Source organism: Neomonachus schauinslandi, chromosome 1, assembly GCF_002201575.2.
Source record: "Neomonachus schauinslandi chromosome 1, ASM220157v2, whole genome shotgun sequence".
NCBI classification, from domain to species: domain Eukaryota; kingdom Metazoa; phylum Chordata; class Mammalia; order Carnivora; family Phocidae; genus Neomonachus; species Neomonachus schauinslandi.
The window spans coordinates 92,245,357-92,270,728 of record NC_058403.1 but is presented as its reverse complement, the minus strand read 5'-3'; the positions used below and the strand labels follow the sequence as shown (position 1 = coordinate 92,270,728).

Below are 25,372 nucleotides of genomic sequence, written 5' to 3'. Positions count from 1 at the left end.
CATTTCAAGTTTTTTTACTCTCACCATCGGTCTCTTTCTTGACCAAAAAAAATAATAAGAATAATAATCAAGGCTTTTGAAGTTTTAGCTGATTTTTATGTGAAGGATTTGTACATTTTCAACCCCTTTGCCGGGAATCAATACTGTTTTCTAATTACATGCCACTCAGGTCCTTGGGCAAGGTGTACACAGTATTGATTGCAACTCAGGAGGGTCTGTAGTTTCTGAGAAAGACACTCAGAAGTGACTAATAATTAATAATGATCTCACTCAGATCAGCTGCTGCTAACGCATGGAGGCATCTGCCAGGGCTTTGGCTCCTGTGGTGAGGTTGGAAAAATAAATCACTTCCCCAACATTCTGAGGGCACCTTGCCAATTTCCAGCTGCTGGGTCTCAACGTCAATGTCTTTCCTGGAAAAATCTTTGCTCTCTTTCCTCCTGGGCGTGGAGCTGTTTGAGGGGACATACCAAAACATGTCCAAGAAAGACCAAGTCCCCAACCTCAAGCAGACACCTCTACAAAGCTCTGGTGATTCTTGCTAGAAGCAGCTCGTTGAGGTAAAGCCTGTGCTTGATTCCCACTGGACCTGCAGCCCCCCATGTGGGGCTGGGAACCTGGCAGGGACATAGAAGATTTTTTTGAACTGAACCAAGTAAGAAACTTGGGGCAAAAGAAGACAACACAATATCTTACATTTCTTTGGAAGCATTTTCTGTCTTCTCAATCCTTAGAGTTTATATTACAGTGTGCCTTACATTATGGTTATCTGAGTATGTCTTCCCTACTCTGCAATCTAGGTTGAAAGCTATTTGTGGGCAGGGTCTCTGTTCCACTCTACTTTTTCTCTCCCACTCAATCCCAGTAAATCCCTGATACCATTGATATTTGTTGTACTCAATACAGTCAACTGGGTAGCAAGAGAAGAGGAGAAAGGTTGGCAGGGCCTCAGACCACCCCTCCACCCTTCTATGCCTTTTTCAAATAACCCTTCTGGGCCTGAATGGTCTTTTATGCTGAACACAGACAAGGTTTGATAGTATTTTTCTAACCAGAGAGCCACCAATGACTGGCGTTGGCATGGCACCTATTTGCCATCTTAAAGAAAGGGGGGGAAATAAAATAAGGAATAAGAATCTAAGCATTTCTAAATTATGCATGCAGATGACAGTGGTCCTGTTGTCAAAAAGGAATGGCTTAAACCAACTATCCTAAAACTTTTGGCCGATGCCCCACCTTTACCGAACTGCCTAGAAGTATGTTTTCATCTACATCTTCTTCACAAGTTGTATCACTTAAAATTAGATATTCAATGGGTTCTTATAAGTTTCTTATATTTTTTTCCTGGTTGGGGGATGATAGATAATGCCCACTCTCAAAATTTTCCAGGCCTTGCTCTATTGAAACAGGTCACTGGGATCTTCTTCCCCTCTGTCTTCCGTGGATGTTCCCAAAGAATAATTTTGTTTAGGGCAGTTTTGGTTCTCCCCTTGAGTGTTCCCCTCAGGCTACCTCTAAGTGGAGGCTGTGTGGCTGAACTTCAAGTATGTGAACCGGTTAGTTTATCCAAATGAAATAATCCCGTTCCCTTGCTCAGGGGACCCTCAAAGGTTATATGTTTATCCCAAATGGATGATGCAGAATTTTGGCCCTTCAAATTCTTGCAGAATATCACCTTAGCACTTAAGTATTCAATTCTTCTTAAAGTTGTAACAAATAATCCTCATGGCTGATTGTCACAAAAGCCATGGTGTTGCTCTTTCTTTCCTTTTGTTTCTTTCAATGTTCCTTTTAGATGAAGTCTAACCAGCAGAAAAGTCTTAGCTCCACTAGGGTGCTCTGGCTCTTGCGGAAGTGACTGACGAACTGTCAGGCCATACGTTGCCCTTCACCACGTTATCAGGACAGTTGAATAGAGCCAAGCACTGTGTTTGTGGGAGGAACATCACCCCACACATTATTCACCTCATTACTCAATCACTACTAGGCCAGTGCACGGGCTCCCAGTTATCTCAGAATGTCTGCCTGAGTAACAAAGTTACTCGTATCCAGTGGACAACATGAATCTCAAACCATTCAAGTTCGCCTCTTTTCTAAGTTGCTGGGGCCCTGAGAGTCAGACTGGTGGCCCCGTTCAGGCACCCACCCCGGGCACCGTGTTGTGCAGGCATTCTGTGAACTGACCCTGCCCTGGCTTTGTCTTGTTTTCCTCTTCTGCTTTAGAGTCCCTTCTCCTTAATTTTCCCTCTTTTTCAATTTTTAGTTGCTATATTAATCTTTGTAAGCTACCTTATGTCCTCTTTTTGGAGTAAAGCAAAATCACAAAGAAGCGTATACACGAACAAATGAACAAACAAATCTTGGCTCTCCACAGATCTTGAAACCTCAAAACCTCCCTTGGAAAGATCAAAATGAGATAATCAAGAAATTGTTGGCTTGTAATTCGGTTCTTTGTTTAAGAAGGTGGCACCTCTGTTGGTGTCATGAGCAAGTGGTTCAAGTTGTTTTTACGGCTGTGGGGGTCCATTTGCTCTGACCCCGCCACGTCCTCTCACTGAAGGGCTGTCTAAGTGAGCAACGATGACCCATGTAGAGCTGGCTGGGACCGAAAGGGAAAAAACACAGTCTCCTTTCTAATCTAAAAGATCATACCATGCACCCGAGCCAATGTGGCTAAATGCAGCTTACCCATCATTCAAGGATATGGAATCTTTGGGGGGAAAAAAGTACAGGAATATAATCTGTATGTACGGCAATTATTTTTACCTAAAAAAGTACTGCATCATAGATTATTCTAATTAGAGCCTCACATTAGCTCTGTCAGGTAAGTGAGGCAAATGTCATTTTCTTTATTTTCCTTTCCAGACTCTCGAGAAGGTTCATTGCCTTGTCAATGGCCGCATGCTAGGTTAAGGGAAAATCATGAAATGAATACAAATCATCATATCGGGCACTGCCTATGGGGGCCAGGTGTTTGCTTGGCTATTTACATGCTTCAACTCATTTAATCTCACAATATGACTACATACTTTATTATTATTCCCATTTTACAGATAAGCAAATTGCGGCTTGAGAAGTAAACTGTTCCATGTCACTCAGCTGGAAAACGGTGGAGCTTGGAATCAAGCCCAGGTCGGTGTGACTCCATGCTCTTTCTACTCCATGTCCTACCACTTCCCAGGTCCTGGAAACTGCAAGAGTATTCCAGCAATTGGAGATGTAAGAGTTCAGAGTGTGCAGGGAGTAAGAGACGAGCAAAAGATACCTCGTCTATCCTACCACCATCAACGTTTGGACCTTAAGAAATTCCGGCTAGGATACTTGGCTGCTTTCTCTACTCACCGAATGTTCAGATTGAATTTGAATCTTATTCCCATGACACCCTGGTAGATTTGGGGCTCTGGGTCATTCTGTTATATACATTACATTTCCCAACATACAGACTCAGAGATAACACCTACGTTTGAGAATTAATATCCTGTAGCTGCAGTGACATGTCACTGGCAGAGGAGGGGGAAGGTAAGAGAGGCTCCAGGGCTTGGGGAAAGAACACTGGATTGGAAATCGTAAGACCAGGTGCTGGTCCTGCTCTGCCACCAAACCAACATTTAGACCACAGTCTCAATAACTATTTGTTTAACAAATGAGTGAATGTTACATGACCTCGAATAAGTCACCTTAACCCAACCTTCAGCCCAGGAGCAGATTAGGTGATCTCACAAGCCTGTTCATCTGAGTCTAAGCAAGGGTGTGCTGGCAAAAACCTAACCAAAAATTCAGAACGAGAAGTGAAACAGCAGAAATCTGCTTTGCTCTTGGACAGCTCCACTTGATTTTCAATCTGGGTGACTTCCCGGAAGTGGTGAGAGGGGAGCGCAATGACTGCGGAAGACCGGAGTCGGCCTCCAGAAAACAGGCCAGCAGCTGCACGGGATCCAGTTGGGCTCCTTGGCAAGTACCTCAAACCATCCCCTCCACAAAGAAGCTCTCTGTTCAAAGACACTTGGAATGAAAGGACCCAGTGTGGTCTTTTGAATCGACTGCACAGCACACATGCCCCTCACTTAAATAGGACTGTTCTGTACAAGCTTTACAGCAGCTGTGAGGAGAGACGTGCAAGCCTTCGGGCCTTCCGTTCGCCCATTTTAACGTTTGCTCACATTTCAGTTTTGGAAAGACCGTGGCAAACCAACCACTTGCAGGGCAAGGGCGCGATTCCCTGCAACTCACACCAGGATTCCAAACAAACACTAGGGGGTCCCACCTCTGACGCCAGGCACAGCCCCGAGCCCCTCCCTCCTATTAGCTCACGAATTCTCCCCACAGCCCTATGGGGCATGCACGGCTGTCACCACCCCCATTTGACAGATGAGGAAACCGTGGCACACACGTTGGTATCTTGCCCAAGTTCACTCGCTAAGTACAAAGCCAGGACGATACTCTATGTTTGGCTCTTGAAAGCCGCCTCTATGGATTCGAAAGCAGCTGGTTGAGACGTCTACATTTACAAAGTGAAAGATGTTGTCTTAGGCTTTTTCAAGTGGCCATTTCCCCTTCTTTTCATCTCACTTTTCAGAGAACTAGTGAGAAAGCTCAACAGACCAGACAGGCCTCATTCTTCACACTTACTTTATACTACTAAAGTTTAACCATCCAACCTACCCATTCAGAGATTTCCTAGAAAATTAACTGCCTAAGTGAAGCTCTTCCCTGGGGCTCCCGGGTCCAACTGTTGATCAGTAGGCAGTCCTATGGCTAAGCATTGTCTGAGTACCGTGTGTGAAGCCGCTTTTCATGCAAGTAGCACAAGGAAAGAAAGTTCTAACCAGACTGAGCTAAGAGAAGGCTTAATGAAGAATTCTGGTCCTGCCTCTTCTATGGGGGTGATCAAGCTCCTAATTATCTCTGGGCTGCAGTTTTACCCTGGGAGAGAGGCTTCTGGGGTTTTCTAGGGTATCATATAGGGAAGCCAGAATGACATCCTGAGCACCTATGACTTCGTAGGTTAGTGAAAAAGTCAAGGGCAGTTGTAACTCCAAATTCCTTCTGCCATCATTTGGAAGACTCTCAGATGGGGTCCTTAATAGGAGACTTAATAGGAGACTCTCAGATGGGGTCCTATGAAAACAAGCCCGTTATGGACCCGTTTATTAACACAATGTCCCGCATCTGGGATGGTACTGAAGATACTAAATTGTATTATACATAGAAAGGCTGACAGAACTGGTGACAGCTGGGGAAGAACATTCTCATTGCCACAAACATTTCTGGCCCTGATGTGGAAGGTGATTTAAGTTTCCTTTGCCATAACTCGTGTTAATGCAGGAATATCACAAGGACTTGAATTGATAATAGGAGACATTTTCTAACATTAGGAGCTGCTCAAATACAGAATATGTTTCCTCAAGCCTCTAAGCATATAAGTAGAGATTATATGTGAAACAGGTTAAGTGACTATCTGAGGACTATTGTCAAAGGGATTCCTGCTTTGAGAGAAGAATTGGCTTAGATCACTTTTGAGGTCCCTTATATTCCCCAGCCTCTATGATTCTACACAACTGCTCACTGAAGAAAACAAGAGGGGAAATGAAAACAGTTCAATCTAAAAGTCACGTGAAATAATACTTTCTGTGAAACTATTGTTGCCAAAGTTCTATGGTCAGGGACAACCAAGAATATTGACGGCAAAACACAGAGATGCAGACCAGATGTAGTAAAAGAGGTTCCATGAAGACTCTAGATACTGGAAGGCAGGCCTGTAATGCCCATTCCATGCTGTCACTGAACAGCCATCCCTGCCATCCATCTAAGAGGCTCTAGATCCACTGAAGGGCAGGAACTGCCCAACACTGCCCTTTTCCCAGTTTGACATGCTCTAATATGAAATACTAGCATATCTTTCCCATTCCTCGGCAATATAGGAAGGGGTCTGGGAAAAGGGATTTCGAATAGTAGTTTGAAGCTGCCATACAGGCACTTCAGCCCACCTTCTTCACCCTCCCAGAAAACCCATCCCATCACAGGCCAGGTGACCAAGCAGTATGGTGCGTCCGTCAGAACAAGGAGACCTTCTGGGATGCACTGAGGAGCAGTGTCGCAGACAGCTATGCAGACCCCACGGCCTCCCGAGGCACCAGCGTGACTTACACGTGCGTGCGACCACAGACCACTGTCAGAGGTCCATGGGCAGGCCCCACCTGGGACCACGGGCATCCAGTTTGCCAGCCTGGCTCCCAGCTGTTTCATAATTTCGGTTCAGTTATTGAAATAAAAGAACAAAAGCTCAGCTAGCAGGTGTTCAGTCTTCATGCTGGTGCTAAACGACATTCGGGGATAAAGGGCTGCTCAGTCTCCCCACCGGCGGCAGCTCGCAAGACACATTGGGATGCCTGCAGCTAATGACTAAGTGAATTAAAGGCCATTTCTCAGCAGTGCCAATGAATTCACACCCCAGGCCCTGAATGGGGGAGTTATTCTTGTTCATGGTGCTTTCTTCTGGCCGAGGGCCGGGGAGCGTGGTCCAGTGGGTGGGAACGCAGCCCGGGTGAAAAGTCACCCTGACGTCCCTGTCTCCTGCTTCTGCACGTTGAGCTTGCTTATGCTGCCTTCAACTTCAAGCGCCCCGAAAAGATGACTCAGGGGAGCAACCTCAACGCAGATCACGGGATACAAAGATTTTTTTCCCTTCCCGGGCAAATATCTTCTTGAACTGATTTAGGCACCTATTCAGCACCAGGGAGTGTTCTAAGTGCTTTCTGTGTATTAACTCATTTCATCCTTGAAACTGTCACTATCCCCTTTCATAAACAGGCCACCTGAGGCAGAAAAAAGCCATGTCTCGCCCAAGATCACCAAGGCGGCAAATGGCAGAGCCGGATTCAAACCCTGAGAGTTACCGTAGCTCTGTCTTGCCTCTACCTTCTCAGTGAAAGGGCTCACTCCGAAGGCACAGTGTTCCAGAGGCCCAGAAGCTTACTACTGAGACAGGACAAGATCTCTATCTTCTAGTGGGTTTTGTTTAGGTGCTGGTAGGACCTAAGATTTGATGCAGCTCCTTGCTGGCAAGGATGGGATCGTAATGACACGGTGTTGGAAATGACAGCAAGGACTACTGGTAAGAGAATACATACATCCCAGAGCAGAGTATCTCCAGTGGAAGGTCCCCTGAGGCTTGGCTGGTAAGAGACTTACCCGGGCAGCAGCTCTTGATCCTCCTACATGAGCTACATCTGGGAAGATGGAGAGCGGGCTGCCTCCCTGGGCCTGCAAGGCCAGGACTGCTGGCTAAGTCACCAGAGGACCGATACCTTAGCAAGACACCATGAGAGGGGTGCGCTCAGAAAAGAACCCTCAAAAAGGGAGGGAAAAGTCCATGTGTTACAGTAAACAGAGAAGGTGCATTAGAGAATTAAGGAAGGCAAACAATGGGAAATGCTATCTCTACAGAAAACCCTAATAACCACTTTGAAATCATCCGTTCCAAAATAACAATAAAACTTTCACCTAAGTATGCCAACCATTCTTGTGTCAAGATTGTGTCAAGCCTTCCATATTCATGATTTCCTTTACTTCTCACAACAATCCTGCAATGTAAGTAGTCTGTTGATTGCATATATCAAGAAGCTTAGGTTCAGAGAGGGTAAGTAATTTGCTCAAGGCCACACAGCTTGAACTACACCTTGGTTTCTGCAGCTTCCAAGCTGGCATACTTTGCCTCTGCACGAATGTGCCATCCAGTCATTTAAAAACCATTGACATTTTTTTTCTCCTAATGACATAAATGAATTTCTACTAGTATAACAAATATTCTTCCCAAGACATGAATAAAAGCTTACCTGTTGATACATTTATTTTAATAAATTCAAGAGGGTTTTACTACTGCACATAAAAGTGTTTAAACTTTTGGAGATTATACTTCTGACTTCAGCCAAAGGCACCTGCTCCAATAATAATAATAACTAATATTTATTGAGTGTGTTCTAAGTGTTAGTCCCATTCTAAGGTTTTCCGTGAACTAACTAATTTAATCCTCATGACAGTCCTGGAAGGGAAATGCTACTGTTCTTTCTAGTTTTACAAATGAAGAAACTGAGGCACAAAGAACATACATTTAATAAGGAAGACAACTGTTAACCAACATACTACCATCAACAGAATCTCCCCCAAATGCTCTGTTGCCCGTGGGAATTTCCAGAGCTTTAGTATGATGTCCTTAAAGACATGTGCAGGTTTCTGCTGTTCATCACCCCCATCCCCTTCTCTTTGGTTTAAAAACAGCTGGGAGAAACTACAAAGGTTCCCAAGAATAACCTTGCTGGCCTGGGGATTCCAGCTGCTCTGGGTTCGGGCTGCAGCTGGTACAGCTTCTCTGAGACGAGTCTGGTTACCCCGAGTGGAAGCGAATGCCAAGAGAGAATGCGAGCCAAATGAATGGATGAGCACGTAACTATGAAGAGTTCTCTAAACAGAAGCACGAAGTGGGGCTCATGAACAATCTTTAAAGTAGATCGGACAAGTCCTTCAGAACAGAGATCTGTCCAGCTTTGGGCAGTGGACAGAGTTTTTTCACGCCCATCTTCCTGGTTAATCCCCAGCGCAACTTAGGTGGTAGGAACAAGCTTTGTCGGGGGCCTCTCTGCAGAGCTCCGGGAGCGGGGCTGGGGAGACTCAGAGAACGGCCAGGGCGTGCAGGAGGTGCACGGCAGCCCTCGAGTCCAAATCGACGTCTTCGCACCCCAAATTCAGATCTCACTTGCTGGGCAGATTGTTTCCCTTTCTCCCAAACAGGAAATGAATGCATTTTTAGAGAGTACAACACAAAAACTACCTTTTTATATAACGTCTTGCCATTGAAAAAAATGGATGATGTTATCTCACTTGACCTTTGGGCAGCATTCTGCAAAGCTGGCCCCTTTAATTTGTTCCTTATGCTAGAATACTCGATTTTCTTTGCAGTACCATCAAATTCTCCTTGTGTGCCTTCTGCACCCTTATCAGTCTTCTTTGCTGGCTTCTCCTCCCCTGTTCTATGTTCTTGGAGTACAGGCCCACACTCTGCTCTCTTCTCGATGTATACTTCCAGTACCATAAGCCAGTAATTCCCCTTTTACCCCATCCCAACCTCCCTTCCCTGGCTCTCTCCATATAATCCAACTGCAACCTTGGCATCACCACTGGCCACCTCATAGGCTCTTAAATTCACCATCTTCCAAACTGATCTTATCCTCCTGCTCCCAAACCAGGTCCTCCACCCTGATGCTGCAGTCCACATCGGGGACCTTCTGTGACTGCTCACTCTCTTCCATCTCTGATATCTTATCAGACATCACATGCACATCCTGCACATTCTACAGGCTGCATCCCTTCCAAATGTGTACACTTCTCTCAATCCCCCTTCCACCGCCATCCACAAGACCACCACCCTCTCTGGTCTGCACCAGCTTGTCTCTCTCATCCACCCTTGCTTCTTCCAGTCACTCAACCTCGCAGCAGCCAAAGTTCCCTTTTAAAAATGCAGATCTGATTGCATTCCCTTGGTTAACACACATCAGTGGTTTTCCACTAGTCTCAGGATAAGATTTAAGAATCCTTAACTTGGCCTGTGAAGCCCTACAGGACTGTGCCCTGGCCTCCCCGCCTGGCATCTCTGTGTGCCCCTCCCTCCCAGTCCTTCAGCTGGAATCCCCAGCAGGCCTCCCAGCCAGGCTGGGCTGCTTTCTCTACCCTGCACCCTCCCCAAGTTCGTTCCTTAGTCCGCCATTCCCCTCTACCACAGCAGCCTGGCAATGACAATGAATGGCTATGTGGGTGACTATTGGCCCAGTGCCTGTTTCCCTTACAGATCTGGTGAGCCCCAGGGCAGACTGTTTTCCTAGTGTCCAGCATAGTGGAGGTATGAATTCATGAAATTTGTTGAATGACTGCCTACAGGAATAGGAAAAAGATTTTAATTCTACTGTGCCCTTTTTAAAAAAGCATTGAACCCAGTGTCCTTGAAAGCCCAGCCACTCACCATAAAAAGTTAGAGGCTTTTAGGGAATTCACACACATTGAGACTGCTAGGCTCTCATTTTTTATATTAGTGCTTCACTATGACTGGCCAATAAGATACTGGTGGTTATTTCTCTAAAATTTTTTTTCAGGCAATAGAACCAAAGCAGTTATAATATCTTTTAGGTAGAACTGGCTATTTCTATAACTGGCCAATGTCATGACGGTCTTGAAGGACACTAAATGAGACGCAGGTGGCTTGAAAAACTTAACACAATTCTCTGAAGAATAAAACTTACCACCATCGAGCAGTTTGGTGCCCGTGGGGTCAATTTGATTTTTCCTGTGACTTAAAGATATTCTCCTCCAGATGAAGGCATAGAATGCTCTCAGCAAGTTGAAAAAAATATGTATAAATCACTGAAATCATTCTCAAACTCTTGAGCACAGTTAAGCATCACCACAAATCTTCTGGCCAAGTTTCTGTCTGAAAAGATGACCAGGGTAAATGCCCTACTGATTCTTGGACTCCTCTCCTGCATCCTGCCCCTGATTCTTGGACCCTTACTCTGTGATGGAGAATAAAACAAGAGGGATTTTGTGTAGGCCAAGTAATAGAAATTTTTATTGAACTAAATAAAAATAAAAGAGGCCTTCTTTGTACTTTCCTCACTATTGATGGACTCATTCACCTTAGTTAGGTTTAATCAATTTCCTGGAACTTCGTTATAAATTGTACTTTATCAGTGGTCAAAAGCTGAAAGTCTTGTACCCAACATTTCACTGGTCCAAAGCCACGTCCTTTTCATGTAGCTGATAAATAACTACATTCAGTGTATGAAGTCCTTCTAAGAATATACAGATACTGATTTAGACCCTACCCAAATCCACATGGTTATCCATAAATAGCAACGGATATGCAGGACTTCCTTAGAAACCAAGCCTCTGGTAGGAGGTGACATCTGAGGTCGCCAGGGAAGACAAAGGCTACAACCTACACAGCCCTGCGTCACCAAAGGGGCATCTGACGGGCCTTTATTTGAGAATGGGAATGGTTTTCCCAGGATGCCTACAAAAGCCCACCTGACCCACAAGGAAGCTAAATTTGCAAGTCTAACTGTGGGCTTTAACTACCTCCATGTGCCACAGTAGGTCAAGTTCCTACTCTGGACACAGCAAACACAAGTCTTCACCATGGGCCAGAGCTGCAGACATGGGTGGGGATCCAGTAGGGGCAGGATGCGGGAGAGGGGTCCCTGGTGACAGAGACGGTTATTACTTAAACGTTCAAAAATTATAGCCATCTGAGTGTTCAGTATTTCTATTTCTTCTCAGTGGGCAATAGGACCAAAACGAAGGATCAATAGATAAAGCGGTATAATCTCTTAATATCCCGTGGTCGCAAGTGACCGATGGGAAGCCAGGGCTCATGCACGTTGGTGCATAAATGAAGTGTCCTTGGGCACACTGTTATCTTCAGCGCAGTGGGGACTCAGAAGGCATTTCCCCGTGGATGCGTGTGCCTCGCTGAGTCTGAACTCTAACTCGCCTCCAAGATAGAGGTTCCAGAAAGTGCCACAGGAGAAGAGACACAAGGAGGCCTTGGCGGTAGCTCTGATGGGGAGCATGAGAGCCAGAATCCATGTCAAAGGAGAGCACCTGCTGGGCACAGCTTCTTTGCCCTTGCTCAAAAATCCTTAAGTTCTCAGAGGAAAAGACCACAAAAGCAGAGGCCAGGTAGAGAATATGGGAAAACATGACTGGCTTATCAGCTGAGAGGCAGGATGGAGGCAGTGACAGTGCTTGGGCTCTGGATTCCAATCCCCTGGGCTTGAAACCTGTTTTTTCCCTAAGCTGTGTGACCTGTAGCAAGTTATTAACCTCTCTGAGACTCGGCTGCATTATTTTGAGACTGTGGGTTATTGTGAGGATCAAATGAGATGATTCAGGTAAAGTGTGGAACAGAGTACCTGTCGTAGGGTAAATGCTTTGGAAAGTGTTAGAAATTGTTATTTTAGCAACTTGAGAAAATATATAAAGCCCAAATAAATCGTATCAGGTAAGAAGGGACAAAAATATAGATTAAAACGAAAAAAAAACAAAACAAAACAAGACAATACAATGCATCCTCTGAAAAGACTGCATCAATTGAGGATCTAAGCTCAAGGGCCAAAAGTGCATGTGTGCATACATGGGCATATTTGCATTCTTGAGTATTTGAAATGTTCTGTGGGGTGACAGTGGGGATTTTCTAGGGTTTACATGGTAAGCGCCTTTAGCTTGAAAGTAAGGGTAACAAATTGCTAGGCAAGGAGCCGACTAACTAAGGTAAATGGTCAAGGTTTGCAGGGTGTGAGGCTCCAGGGAGGTGGCGGCCTTTGGAAATACTCTTGGAAGGAACAAACCACAAGCAACGAAGCAGGAAAGGCAGGATGTTGGGGGGCAGAGCCTGATAGGACACTGCTTAGGTGAGGGGAGAGGTGTGACCAAAGTCTAAAGGAATAAACGTGGGGTCCAGCCAGCGGAGGCATCTGGTTCTCAGGAGAACTAGAGGAAATGGCACAGCTCTGGGTCAAGGGCTCGTACAAGAGGCCCCAACTGGCCCCAACTGGCCTGGCTGGGCTGCAGAGGACACCAGGGTGCAGCTGCCAGGAATTTCAATTTGTGCCCAGGAGAGGAACCAGAGGTGGGATGGGCATGTGCACAGCGGCACTCTGAGCCTCGCTTCTGAGAGCTGCCGAATTAGCACCCACCCCTCCCTTCACACTGCCTCTGCCTGGGCCTTTGAAGGTCTCTGCCCCACAGCACTACAGGGAGTCTGTCTACTACAGCATCATTCTCAGAATAGAAGACAGTGAACCTCACGCTTCTCATGGACTGAGCATTCTTCGCGCTGACAACACGACAGAGTTATAAACTCAAACTGGAAAGTGTTTCACTTGCCTACTGCTGTTTGCAGAAGGCTGCAAGGTCCAATTCTGAGGATCACAGTTCAAGGCTTTGATTACTTATCTATACTTCCCTTCTCGGGCCTTGTGTGGACATTGAGATCAGAGAGACCTGGGTGCGAACACTGTGCACTTACTGGTCCTGGGATATGGGAATAATTACTTCCCCTCCCTGAACTTCAGTTTCCTGTGTGTTAAGCGGGGTTTGTATGCATTCTGCATGAGGTGCAATGGCTGTATGCAAAGAGAGAATGATAGTAGATGAGATCATGGATATAAGCAAAGAACCTCACCCAGGAGCTGGTGCACAGAAGTCACTTAATAATTGCAACTGTTGGGGCACCTGGGTGGCTCAGTCAGTTAATTGGCTGCCTTCGGCTCAGGTCATGATCCCAGGGTCCTGGGATCGAGTCCCGCATCAGGCTCCCTGCTTCTCCCACTGCCTGCCACTCCCCCTGCTTGTGCTCTCTCTGTCTCTTCCCCTCTCTCTCTGACAAATAAATAAATAAAATCTTAAAAAAAAAAAATTGCAACTGTTGGGTCTTGTTGTTGCTGGTCTGCCTATGAGGACATATGAGGTTGATGGGATTTTACTGCACACTGTAACGGAGGCCCTCACTGATTTCAACCAGGGATGCTGGACCTGGATGGGCCAAATGAAAAGCAATCTGCTCTTGGTGCCCGCAATCCGCCAGCTTCGAACTGCAGCGGCACCTGACAAAGCAAGTGAATTGCCGTAAACGGTTAATGAGGAGCAAGATGGCGTCTGGGAACCCCGTAAAATGGCTACCCCATTCCTATACAGTTGGTTAACCTCTCATCTGCCATCTGGCTTTCCCAATGGCTATGCTCTCAGCTGCTTAATTGTCTAGAGGCTTTGATTTATCCGACAAAGGGAGGTGGCCACAAGGCCACAAGGGTGAGGGCCTCACCGGGGACAAGCCACGCGGGAAAGTGTGGCTGGTGCTACGGTTGCCCACACAGATGGCCACAGTGCCCGCCGGTGAAGGCCAGAGTGGCCCTCCAGCGGGAGGACAGGCCCTGGATACTAAAGGGTGTGTGGAAGGTCTTGGGCCGAGCTTTCCCCAGTGTTCAGAGGAGTAGCTAAGGCAGACCCTGCTTTTCCATACTTGACACTTCACCTGCCTGCCTAGTCACTACAGTCTAGTTAACACCTACATAGGCCCTCTCAGTCACGGACTCGTTTATTCCTATATGGGTTCGTTCATTCCACGAATATCCACGAGGCATCTACTGTGTGCCTGGCCCTGTTCTAGGCGCTAGAGATACATGGTGGAGAGATACATCAGGGATGAAAGAGACAAAACCCTCTGTCCTCAGGAGCTCACACCGCAGTGTAAAACCCAGGAAGGTACATTAGAGAGTGTGTGTGAAGATGGAAAGAGCTATGTAAAAATAATAAAGCGGGGAAGGGCAACAGGATGAGCTAGAAGGAGAGGGTGCAATTTGAAGAAAGGTGGTCAAGGAGGCTGCACCGAGGAGGTGGTATCTGAGTAAGACTTGAAGAGGTGAAGGCCTTTACCTGCTTTTCCGAGGTGACCACACCAAGGTCACGTCACACCAAGGTCACACGGCCACCCCCTGCCTAGCAAGGGAAGTCCTTTGCTTGTGAGAGCGCCCAGGCCTCATCCCGTTTCGCAAGCTCAGGTGTGTGCTCCCAGGGCGCCACGAGTCCCACAAGGGTGGGAGCCCGGCACAACGCCGCACCCCCAGGAAGCCCTGTGGCTGAGAGGTGCGCGCGCGCGCGCACGGCAGCCCCAGCGGACCCTCACCTCCTCCAGCCGCCGCCGCTGCTCTTTCTGCTCCTCTATGCGCTTCTGGCGCTCGGCCAGCAGCTGCCGCTTGTGCTCCTCGTTCTCCCGCTGCTGCTGCTCCAGCTGCTGCCGCCGCAGGGCCTCCGAACGCTCCTTGTTGGCCAGCTGGAGCCTCAGGAAGTCCCGCCGCAGCGTGGACTCCCCCGGCAGGTTCAGGATGGAGCTGCAGGCAGGAGAGAGAGAGACGGGGAGGCTGCGTGTGGCGAGGGCCGCCCTCACCCCGGCGCTGGGGGAGGCCGGCGGGGCCAGCAGCTCGCCTGCGCGCGGGGACGCGAGCCACACGGGCCGGCCACGGGCTCTCGGGCCGCTGCTACTTACAGTACTCAGCCCCAGAGAAACGGAGTCACGGGCACCACAGACCAGTGTGCAGCCTCCTTTTCACGGTGGCCATGGGCAGGCGCATGCTGTCACCATCCCGAGAGAGAGGTCCCCCTCTCTCCAGCACCGTCCTCACTGCTCCCTTGCCCTGGTGACCCGCAAAGATCTGCTTCTAAAGGTTTTAGGGAGCACGTGAGCCCTAGGGTGGGCTCAGCTGAATTTTCACGTTTAAGAGAGGCATGAACAAAGCCAGCAAATGAAAGGAACAACCAGGAGCAACAAGGAACCGTGTTCTACTGAGAGGACATCACCGTCCCCGCACCACCTCCGCAACGCCTTGCACCCAGACCCAGGAGGCAAATGGCAGGCTGCTCGTGTGAAGACGTGATAAGCCAGGGAGGGAAAACATCAGAGTCAGGGTCACCACAGAGTAGAATATGAACCCACATCTGAGAGTTCAGGGCTTGTTTCATTGCACCACGGTTAAAGGGAAGTGACATGCTTTGGCTCTGGAACGGACGGTGTAGCAAGGACTTCAACCCAGCTCACGGATCCCTAGATTCCGTTGAAGCACCGTGGCCTCAGTTTTCTCATCTGTAAAATGGTAGTTGTGCATCATGTGCATATGTGTGTGTCCCTGGTGGTCTAGGGCTGCTCTATTCACATCTCACTGCATGTGAACAGCTCAAAGTTACACTCTTTGGTTGTGCATAGCAGCCTAACAGGGAGGTGGGGCAGGCTCCTATTTGTTCACGCAAACCTAGCCCTTTTAATCTTGCTGGCGACTTCCACTTGAAATAAATCCATTAAATAACTAATGAGCCGCTTTTAGGTCGCAGGCACTGTAAGAGGCTCTAGTGGATAGAGCAGTAGCTAAACAAACTCTCTCTCTCGTGATCTTCTTGCGGGGAAGAGGGACAGACAAATCATTAGACAGACAAATGGCTGCAAATAACATAATTTCACATATGAACAGGCTCCATAGAAGACGTAACAGTTTACGAGTGACAGTGGTAGGAGGCTGGGACGGGGATTAAGGGTTCTGCTTCAGATGGGGTGATCAGGGGAGACCTCTCTGAGAAGGTGCCAGGTGAGCTGAGACTCAAATGATGAAGAGTCGGTCCCACGAAGAAGTAGGGGAAGAACCTTTCAGGCAGAGAGGAAAGCAAACGTAGAGGCCTGTGGTGGGAACAGGTGGGGCCTCTCCGAGGACTTCCCAGAGCAGAGTGAAGGAGAGAGGTGGCCCCGGGAGGAGGCCAGGGACACTGGGCAGACCCGGGGAGGCATGGGGCATGGAAACCACGCACGGAAAGCTTATAGTCAGGACACTGATGTGATGGGATTTGTTTGGCTGCCGAGGGACAACTGTCTGCAGAGGGCCACCAGCTGGGTGGGGAGGGGCAAGGGGACGGAGGCGGAGAGAAGCATTGGTGGCAGAGTTAACGAAGCCGGTTGATGGATGCGGTGTGTGGAGTGAGCGATGACTTGCAGGTTTTGTCTTGGCACCTGGACAGTGGTGGTGACGCCAACTGGGGTGGCGAATGGTGGGGGGAGCAGGTTTGGTGGCAGTTGACGAGGGGATTATTCTGTGTTGGACAGTGTAACCACTGTGCAGTGTGACTGTCATCTATGCCCAAAAATGACATAAAAAGGCTTCATTCTTGAGGTCTTACAGACAGCGCTTGGATGCCACGAGCACACCTCCTCTAAAACTTAACAGCTTTTGTGCAGAACACTAAAACAAGCCCCAAGTGACAGTGCTTATGTACACAGGCCACAAGCAGGACTTGGGGAACCACGCACACGAGGAGCCTCCATTAATGCAAATTGATGCAGAATCAATGTCAGGCGAGTAGAGCTGTAGTAGTGGCTCAATCATCGTCGGTGTGGGGCTTGGGTGCCATCTTTGGGCTCTCACCCCATTTCTCAAATGAGATAACCACTGTCCCTTTCCACTTTTCAGGATTTCATGAAGATTAATTACATGGGTCCATAAGACAGGACTTGGAACATAATCTTCAATGTGATACAATGACACGTTACAATTATCAAAGTGTTAAGGCATGGCTAGGTCAGCCTGCTAAGTTGACTCCTAACACGCAGTTTGGCAAGTACTAGTTAAAACAGGGCTTCTCAGTTCTATAGAGAGTGATCAGTAGGGCTGACATGACATCTGGGTGAGCTTTGGAAAAAGAAGAATAGTACGCAACTTCTCTGAGAGCAGGCACTTGGTTCTTTGCCTTTATAAGAATGTTCATTTTCCACGTCACTACTTGACAAACATCATCTTTACGCAGCTAAACTGGGGGCAGCCAATGTGTAAAGTATCGGATAGAAGGAAAAATTCTCCTTCAGTCTTTGACCTTGATAATTCCTGTATCAGGTGTAGAGAAAAACTGGACGGCCCTGTAAGTCCCTCCTTCTTCCAGTAGTTTAGCAGTAATCCAGCTTCGTAGATCTAACTCAGAAAAAGAAGCCACCAGCTTGTTCTAGCAGCAACGACAGAGCTGGCCCCTTTCCTGAGCGGGCAGCTGTGCCTCAGCAGTATGGGAACTTCTCCTCCTGGACCACTGGAGTCCCCTCCTTGGATGGCTAGAGGATGGGGACTCATTTCCCCAGTGAGCCTCCTGCCAGTGCATTTTCCCCAATAAATCTCACTTCACCTACACCGACCATGGTGTTTGTGCCTGTGTGACTCAACTCACCAAACTGCCACCAGCCGAATCCTCTCATGGGAGAGAAATCTCGGCAATGTGAGCACACTAAGCTTAATTATTGATACACAGACTGGAAGAAGTGGGAATCAATGTCAAGTGAAATTCAAAACGCACGGATCATAACGATAAAGCAACACTGATCCTGGAGTCCAACATGTGACAACTGGAATGAGCAAGAAAGTTTCTATTTAGGGTTCCCCTCTAGAGTGCGATTTGATTTCCTGGAAACCATTTCCTCTTGGATTAGCTTGTGGTGAAAATACCAAGACATGTGACAAGGACGGTGGCTGCCCAAATGGGCTTCTCAAAGGTATGAAGTAACAAACTGAGTAATTCGAGTCCAAAAATACCACTTAGGTCTCCTGAAAGTCATAGTTTTAGGTCCTTTGAGTCTTGCATTACCCAGATAATTGACTCCTACCCATTCCACACGTTACATATGTGAGGAAACAAGGTCTTAGAATAGAGACCATAAATCTTAGGGGACAAGATAAAGAATACGCTGATTTCCATGTTTTTGTAAGAGTTTGCCTGGGGACATTTTCCCAAATTAATGAGTATGTTCATGGGCAATAAATTAAAGAAGACCACCTTGCTGGATTCTTAAAAATGAACCTATAAATCAAAAGGAAGTGAGTTTCACACAAGCACAATTCAGAACGTGAAAATAAGACTTGGCCTTTGTTCTCCTACCTGGGCTCTCCTGAGTCATTCTCCTCCTCTTCTTCCTCACTTCCGCTGTACTCATACTCGGTCTCATCTAAAGAGAGACTCACAGAATGTTAGTGCACAAAAAGATGCTACAGCTCAGCCAATCCCACCCCCCTCGTTTTATATATAAGTAATCTGAGGCCCAAAGAGTTGTCATTAATGCTGACCTGGGACAGGCTCCAGGCCTCCTGACTTATGATCTAACAGTTCCCACCAGCTGAGCTGGTGGAATTCACATCCAAGACTGTTCCAGCTGACTCTAGATATCTGTCCCTAATGCCTGCTGTTCAATGACAAGGAACTGAAAAATAATTGTTCAGTTTGTGTTAACTCCCATTAGAGGACCACCTAAACCAATCTTTATTGGCCCACTATTCACTTATTGTCCGTATTAATTATTTTTTAAGTAAGAGTTTTATTATGACTTACATGGACCCACAAATTGTCTTTAGATATCTCGATAAACACCAGAAAGAAATTTGACAGCACGTGCTATTAGAAATATAGAGTTAAATGACCCACCGGGGACATTCATTTAATTCAGTAATATGTTAAGCAAGTTAACATGTAATAATGAATAAGATTGAGTCTTTGCTTTGGAGGAGATCAGAATCTAATGGGCAAGATGGACAAGTAGGTAATCAGATCTGCCATGATTATTAAGAAATTCATCTTTATTGGGTGTCTCCCATGCTAGTCACCCTGCTAGATACTTTACTTATGTTCTCCCATTTATTTTGCTTAACAATCCTTTAACATACTACCCACTTTTCAAGCGAAGACACTATTACAAGAGGGTAAGTGACAGGACCAGTGACTTACTAATAAAAGACCGATCAATCTGGGATTTGGATTTAGAATTCCATCCAGAACTTCTCCAACTTTAAAACTATGTTCTTTCCAACATATTATATGCTAAATAGAAATGCATAAAAAGAGCAATGGGATAACAGAGAAAGGAGCAAAGTCCATTGGTCATAATGGGGGAAGGGGCCAGCAAAGTCTTTTGAGGAGGAAATGAGCTGGGCCTTACAATGTCAGTGGCCCTGCTCCAGGCAGATGGCAGCTGAAAGTGGTGGGAAAGGGCATTCTAAGCAACATAACCACGTGAGTAAGGCTGACAGTAGTACACAAGATGTTCACAATGAATTGTGAATGGCTAGATGTCTGGCTGTGAGAAAAGCAGACAGAATGAGTAAGCCTAGCACGTCTGATACGACTTCCTAATCCTTATATACACCTTCCTGAGGACTTTTCTGTGGGCAATGGGGAGTTTTGGAAGAGCTTTTAATTTTAGGCAAGGGAGGGTCACATTACTGTGATCCTTTCATAGCTGTGGGTTAGTAATTACAACTTTGAAGGCATTTGTGTAGCCTTAAAAAGGAACCAAAACTGCAATTTGGTTGTGTTACCACCAGGAGGCAGCACCTACGACAAGAACTAAACACTCCGCCTTCCCTACTCTTCAGCCAGTAAAGGGATAATGAAAAGGTATTGAGGAGGGCACGTGTTGTGATGAGCACTGGGTGTTATACTTAACTAATGAATCACTGAACGCTATTATGCTCAGTGGCTAACTGAGCATAATAAAAAAAAAGAAAAGGAGCCAAAAGCACAGTGACTTCAAGTATATATTTTTTTAAATCACAAGTTAGCTTCAAATATTTAGATATGCACAAAGCTTTTGGGCTATTTATTTTTTGAGTATTATTTCACCAAAATGTAAAGGACCTTCATAAAGTGTTTCACTATTCCACACTGAAAGTTGACTATTCCAAACTTTCCTGAAATGAATCAACAGAGAGTTTGAAGTAAACTGCAGAAATTTTATCTAGAAAAGGGAAATTCTAGCAAGGGAAAGAAGCACACAATTAATCCAAATATTTCTACTCTCTAGGGTGAAACCTTCATTTGTCAGGCCCTTCAATTGTAATACTGCACCAGAATCTGGTCTTATTGCTTTTATATTACTGGCATAAATTAGCATATGTCAACATATCTTAAGGAAAAAATAGTATCAAGTTAAAAAAATCATAAATCGATTCTCATTAAAATTGTTTGAGTGTACCAAAAGCTGGTCCTAGAGCTACTAAGAGAGTGTGAAAGTCCTAGAGGAAGTCAATTAAGTCATTTGATGAAACTGAGCAAATGGATGAGACCTCGCTTGATCGATACTCTTTCTGGGGAGCAAAGAAGAAGGCTTCTGATGGCCCTAACCTAAACAGAATTAGGTTCCTTACATTACCAGGTCACTCTTGAGTTCATCTCCTACCAAGGATCTTACACTTCTACTGTGCAGAGAAGGAACACATTAAAAATAGTCTATTGTCATAGAATGGGGAGTTCTGAGTCACATTCCAGCATCTGTGCCCCCAAAATGTGAAAACAACCCAAGGCCCAAGCCTTACCCATTCTATTCACAGGTCAAAGGCAAAGAGGTCACGAGTTCTCAGAAAGTAACTCTGAATCGTGTTGAAAAATTATAAGTCAATAAAGAACTTTTTATATAAAAATAGCTAATATTTATTGAGTATGTTTATATGCCGGACATTGTATTAGACATTTTAATGCCTTATCTCATTTAATTTGCAACAATACCAGGCGATACGGATTACTATCATATCCCCTCTCTTATTTTAAAGATGAGAAAACTGGGATGAAGTTCACGTACCTATTCAGGGGGTAGAGCTAGAATGGGAACTCAGAATTTGAATCTGGAAGCAACAGGCCCACAGAAAAAGAAACTTCCCTTTTAGAGAAGTCAGCCTTTAATGGTTGCATGTTTGATGAAAAATCAGTCCTGGATTTTTTTTTTTTTGGAGGGGTGGGAGGAGCAGGAACAGAAGGAGAGGGAGAGAGAGAGTCTCAAGCAGACTCCACGCTCAGCACTCAGCATGAAGCCCAACACAGGGCTCGATCTCATGACCCTGAGATCATGACCTGAGCTGAAATCAAGAGCCGGACGCTTAGCTGACCGAGCCCCCCAGGCACCCCACTCCTGGAACTTTTTGATCTTGACTTACCTATTTCTCTCATGCCTGGTTCTTTCTGGTTCCTTCAATTCCCCTCCCAGCATCACCTGACAGACACCTCATCCCTCTCCACCCACAAATAACTGGAGATGGGCCTCCTTTTTTTTTTTTTTGTTCAGGATTTTTATTTATATATTTATTTTCCAGGGCTGTAAAAATTTTATGTTCAATCAAAATAGGCAATGAAACTTCATTTCCTATTTAGCACATGAAGTAAAAATAGTTTGATCCCCAAACATTTAAAAGTGTATCTTTTATTTTAAATTGAAGTATAGTTGACATACACTATTTTGTTAGTTCAGGTGATGGACCTCCTTTTTGGCTTAGCCTCATAACCTCCTACTCCTGAGTCGAACCGATCGCACATTTCCCTGAGTTCCCGAGGCTGGCAGCCAGGAAGAAACTCTTCCCTTGAACCTTCACTGAGGTTTTCTCCTCCTGCCCAACCCCCTGCTGACCTTACCTCTGCCCAGTCTTGACTCATACTGCTCACCGCCCACCCCTCATACCTGCTCATACCTTGCCACATTACAGACAGTAACTGCAGAAGCAAAGAAGGGGAATTCAAACAGAAGGAGAGTGCCCTCCGTCCTGTGCTGCCCACCACCCTCCAATGCGCCATCTGGCTTGGAAAGAACAGAGGAGAACGGTGTCCAGGACAGAAGCGAGGAAAAGCACAAGGCCATGTGCCTCGCACCCTTGCTGCCTGGCCTTCCCCTTTACTCTCCACTCCACACATGCTCAGTGGTCACCTCTCCAGCCCTATAATGCCTCCTCACTGTCATCCCTCCTCCCCCCTACCCCGCTGCTCCTCCTGCCTCCAACCAGAGAGGATTCACCCTGTCTGTCCTCTGGATCTTTCCCTTTCCTCCCCATACCTCAACCTTCCGTACCTCCCACCCACCTAGGCACAAAACCTGCCCCAGACCACGTGAGTTTTCTCCTTGGTCAGGATGCTAGATAAGGAGGTCTGAGTCTCTATTCAAACAACCAGGATACAGTCCTAGGGCTCCAAGTTTGCCTCATGTCCTTTCCACTGATGCACGGAAAAGGTAGTATGGTACAATAGCTAGAGCCGTAAGAGATAAGACTTTTGACTCTCTAAAATAAAGTAGTGCATTAAATGATCTTCCAGCTCAAAGTTCAATGTTCCATATATCAAGCCTGGTGATGCTGTGACTATAAGAAAATTCATTCTGACTTCTGAAATAAATTCAAAATGAGCCTCAGAGCACAAAAACTTAAATGTTGAAGACTGCCAGGATAGAAAAATGTCAACTAAGTGGTTTTTTTTTTGTTGTCTTTTTTTTAGGTTGTCTTCTGTCGGTTTTTAGTCTTCAAAACATGAATATTCATCTGAACTAAGAAAATCACTTGTCATATTAAACCACTTCATAGTATTACTCAACATGACTTTTTGTCAGTGCCTGGAAAAGGTAATATTCCTTACAGTTCTATCCTGTCATGAAGATTCCATTTCACAGTCTCACTCCATTGATGCCTACAGGCTGTGAGCTCAGAGGCAGCCCTTCACACTAAAGAATAATGCGGGCCCATCTGAAACCCCCACGGCCACCTCCAAATATATCAAGAGCCCATGACCCACTCCATCTTTTGTTTCCTTTGATGAAATACAAATGTGCTTCTAACCTTTCTCTCCTCGCTTCTTCTTTGTTCTGTCGATATGGTCCTTGAGTTGAATGCGGACCTGTCGTTCATTAGGTTGGTCTCGTATAAATGGATGCTTCATCAATTGTTCTGTTGCTGGTCGCTGGCTGTGATTCTTTACCAAGCAGCTCTCAATAAATGACTGGAATTTTTTTGACCTGCCACATGAAAGAGATGAACCCACAGATAAAAACACAATCCAAAGAAAAAGCAAACTTCCATTTTCTAAGACACTACAATGAAAAAAAGGAAGAAAATAGGTGCAATTAGTCAACACAGGGATCAACCAATCACAAAATAGGTCTAGAACTTTATTAGGCACAATGGGGTTCGAAGGCATCATCACCATCAACACACAATTCATGCAATGTATGGGAGTTACACGCATAAAAGCATTTTTGCACAATTTATATATAATATCACACAAGAGACCAAAAGGAATCAGAGAAGAGAAAGACCTTGGTGAGAGTCACATCTGGAAGGTCCATTGTAATGAGGGTACCTGAGCTGGCCTTTAAAGAATGAAGAGGAAATCACTCTGGGAAGACAGTTCAGGGAGGCAGGAAATAGTGAAAAACTAAGGCTGGGGCTGAGCACCCTATACATCGGGGACACTGAGGTAAGCCGTCTAAATGAGGCAGAAAATGAAAGCTGGGGGAGAGCATAATCAGGGTTGGCTAGGTAAGGAGGAGTACGTTTTGTAGAAATGAGAAAGATTCTTACTTGGTAAAGTGAACTTGGTTAGGCAAATTTTTTAACTGGTAATTTCAAAATTACTTTTGAACTTTGCTCTCCAATTAATAAGAACAGGGTGTATGAGTATGTTTGCCATCAACCCAAGGACCTGGAAACTTAGGGACTAAGTTCATACCCAGACGTGCACTTATCTCCCTCTAGAAAGGCACTATTTCCTCAAAGATAAACCCTGTGCCAGAGAGTCCCAGGGCAGGGGAGAGCCGGGGAGAGACACCATAGTAATGAGTAGGGGAGCGAGTCCACACTGTGGTAGAAATTAAAGGTGGACTTTAGCTATGATTCATGAGTTGGGCATGCAGGTTTTGGCCCAAGAAATTGCCCAGCATCATAAATAATTACTTCACGACTATATAGCATGCCTTTCTGGTGTGCCCCTTTGGCAGCTTGGCACATCACCCTCAGAGACCTTAGGGGAACTCTGGTCACCCTCTTTGCGGTGCCCACTTTGCTCAGAGCAGGAGGAAATCCATTTTTGTGCTCTCTGTCGCCCTCCTGTGGAGTGCTGTGGAGTAACAGGAGAGGATCCCACGAGCCAGCTTCCCTGGGTCAGCCAGCAGGCCCCCCTCCACACAGATTTCAGGCTTGAAAGCTGTCCTCATCACACAGAACACAATGGTGAGCATGTTCTTTAAAATTCAAATGCAAGAGGGCACTCAATGTAAGAGGGCACTCACAGATGCACCACTCTCCACTTCAGCCCTGGTCAAAGCAGTTTCTCATCTTATTCCATGTTTTTAAAGGACTGAATCATTCATATTGTTTCCTCCCTAAATTTCTAAGATAAGTTCAAGCTTTCAAATTATTTTACATAGAGGCAGATGTACCCTGCTATGCTGGGGGTCACCCCAGGATCAATCAGGATCGGCCACCCTGTGGACTGTGGAAAACAGTAATAATAGGGTGGACACTCTGTGCACCTTCTTGCGTGTCCTTCAGCCTGTACCCCTGCTTCCTCCACACGGGTGGTCTCCAGTGTCTGGTGTGCCTGAGTCATCTTTGTAGCCAGAGCACCCTACCTGCCCTCAGATGCTTGATGAACGAATGAATGCACGCATGGTTATCAGATGTGAGTTCTGGACAAGTGTGTGAAATGGCTACCTTCCAATGTGTGCTTGTGAGGGACAGACAGGGAGGTTTGGAGAGGAGATAATATTGAATATGCTTTCTTTTTCAGGCCCACCAGACAAATCCATGGAGACACAAATGTGATATCATCTAAGGAGAGACTTTGTGAAAAAAATCCATCATGGAATAATGGGCTGTCCTAAGGAATAAACGGAAGAGAACGAGGTTAACCTGCATAAAGAAATAAACAAGTTCCACATGGCACTTTTCTAGGTAGAAAATCAGTATCAAGAACATGAAAACAAAAACAAATTAAGACAGGGAGCTGTTAA

General features: G+C 46.0%; 1 protein-coding gene across 1 annotated transcript in view; it reads right to left on the bottom strand.

Moving 5' to 3' along the window:
* TNIK (TRAF2 and NCK interacting kinase) overlaps positions 1-25,372 on the bottom strand; it is a 381,266-nt gene that overhangs the window by 71,144 nt on the left and 284,750 nt on the right. Inside the window, exons 10-12 of the mRNA XM_021702658.2 lie at positions 23,202-23,377; positions 18,502-18,568; positions 14,732-14,936 (exon numbers count right to left, since the gene is read on the bottom strand). Of these exons, the coding sequence (XP_021558333.1) occupies positions 14,732-14,936; positions 18,502-18,568; positions 23,202-23,377 (448 nt within the window). The remainder of the gene's footprint in view (positions 1-14,731; positions 14,937-18,501; positions 18,569-23,201; positions 23,378-25,372) is intronic.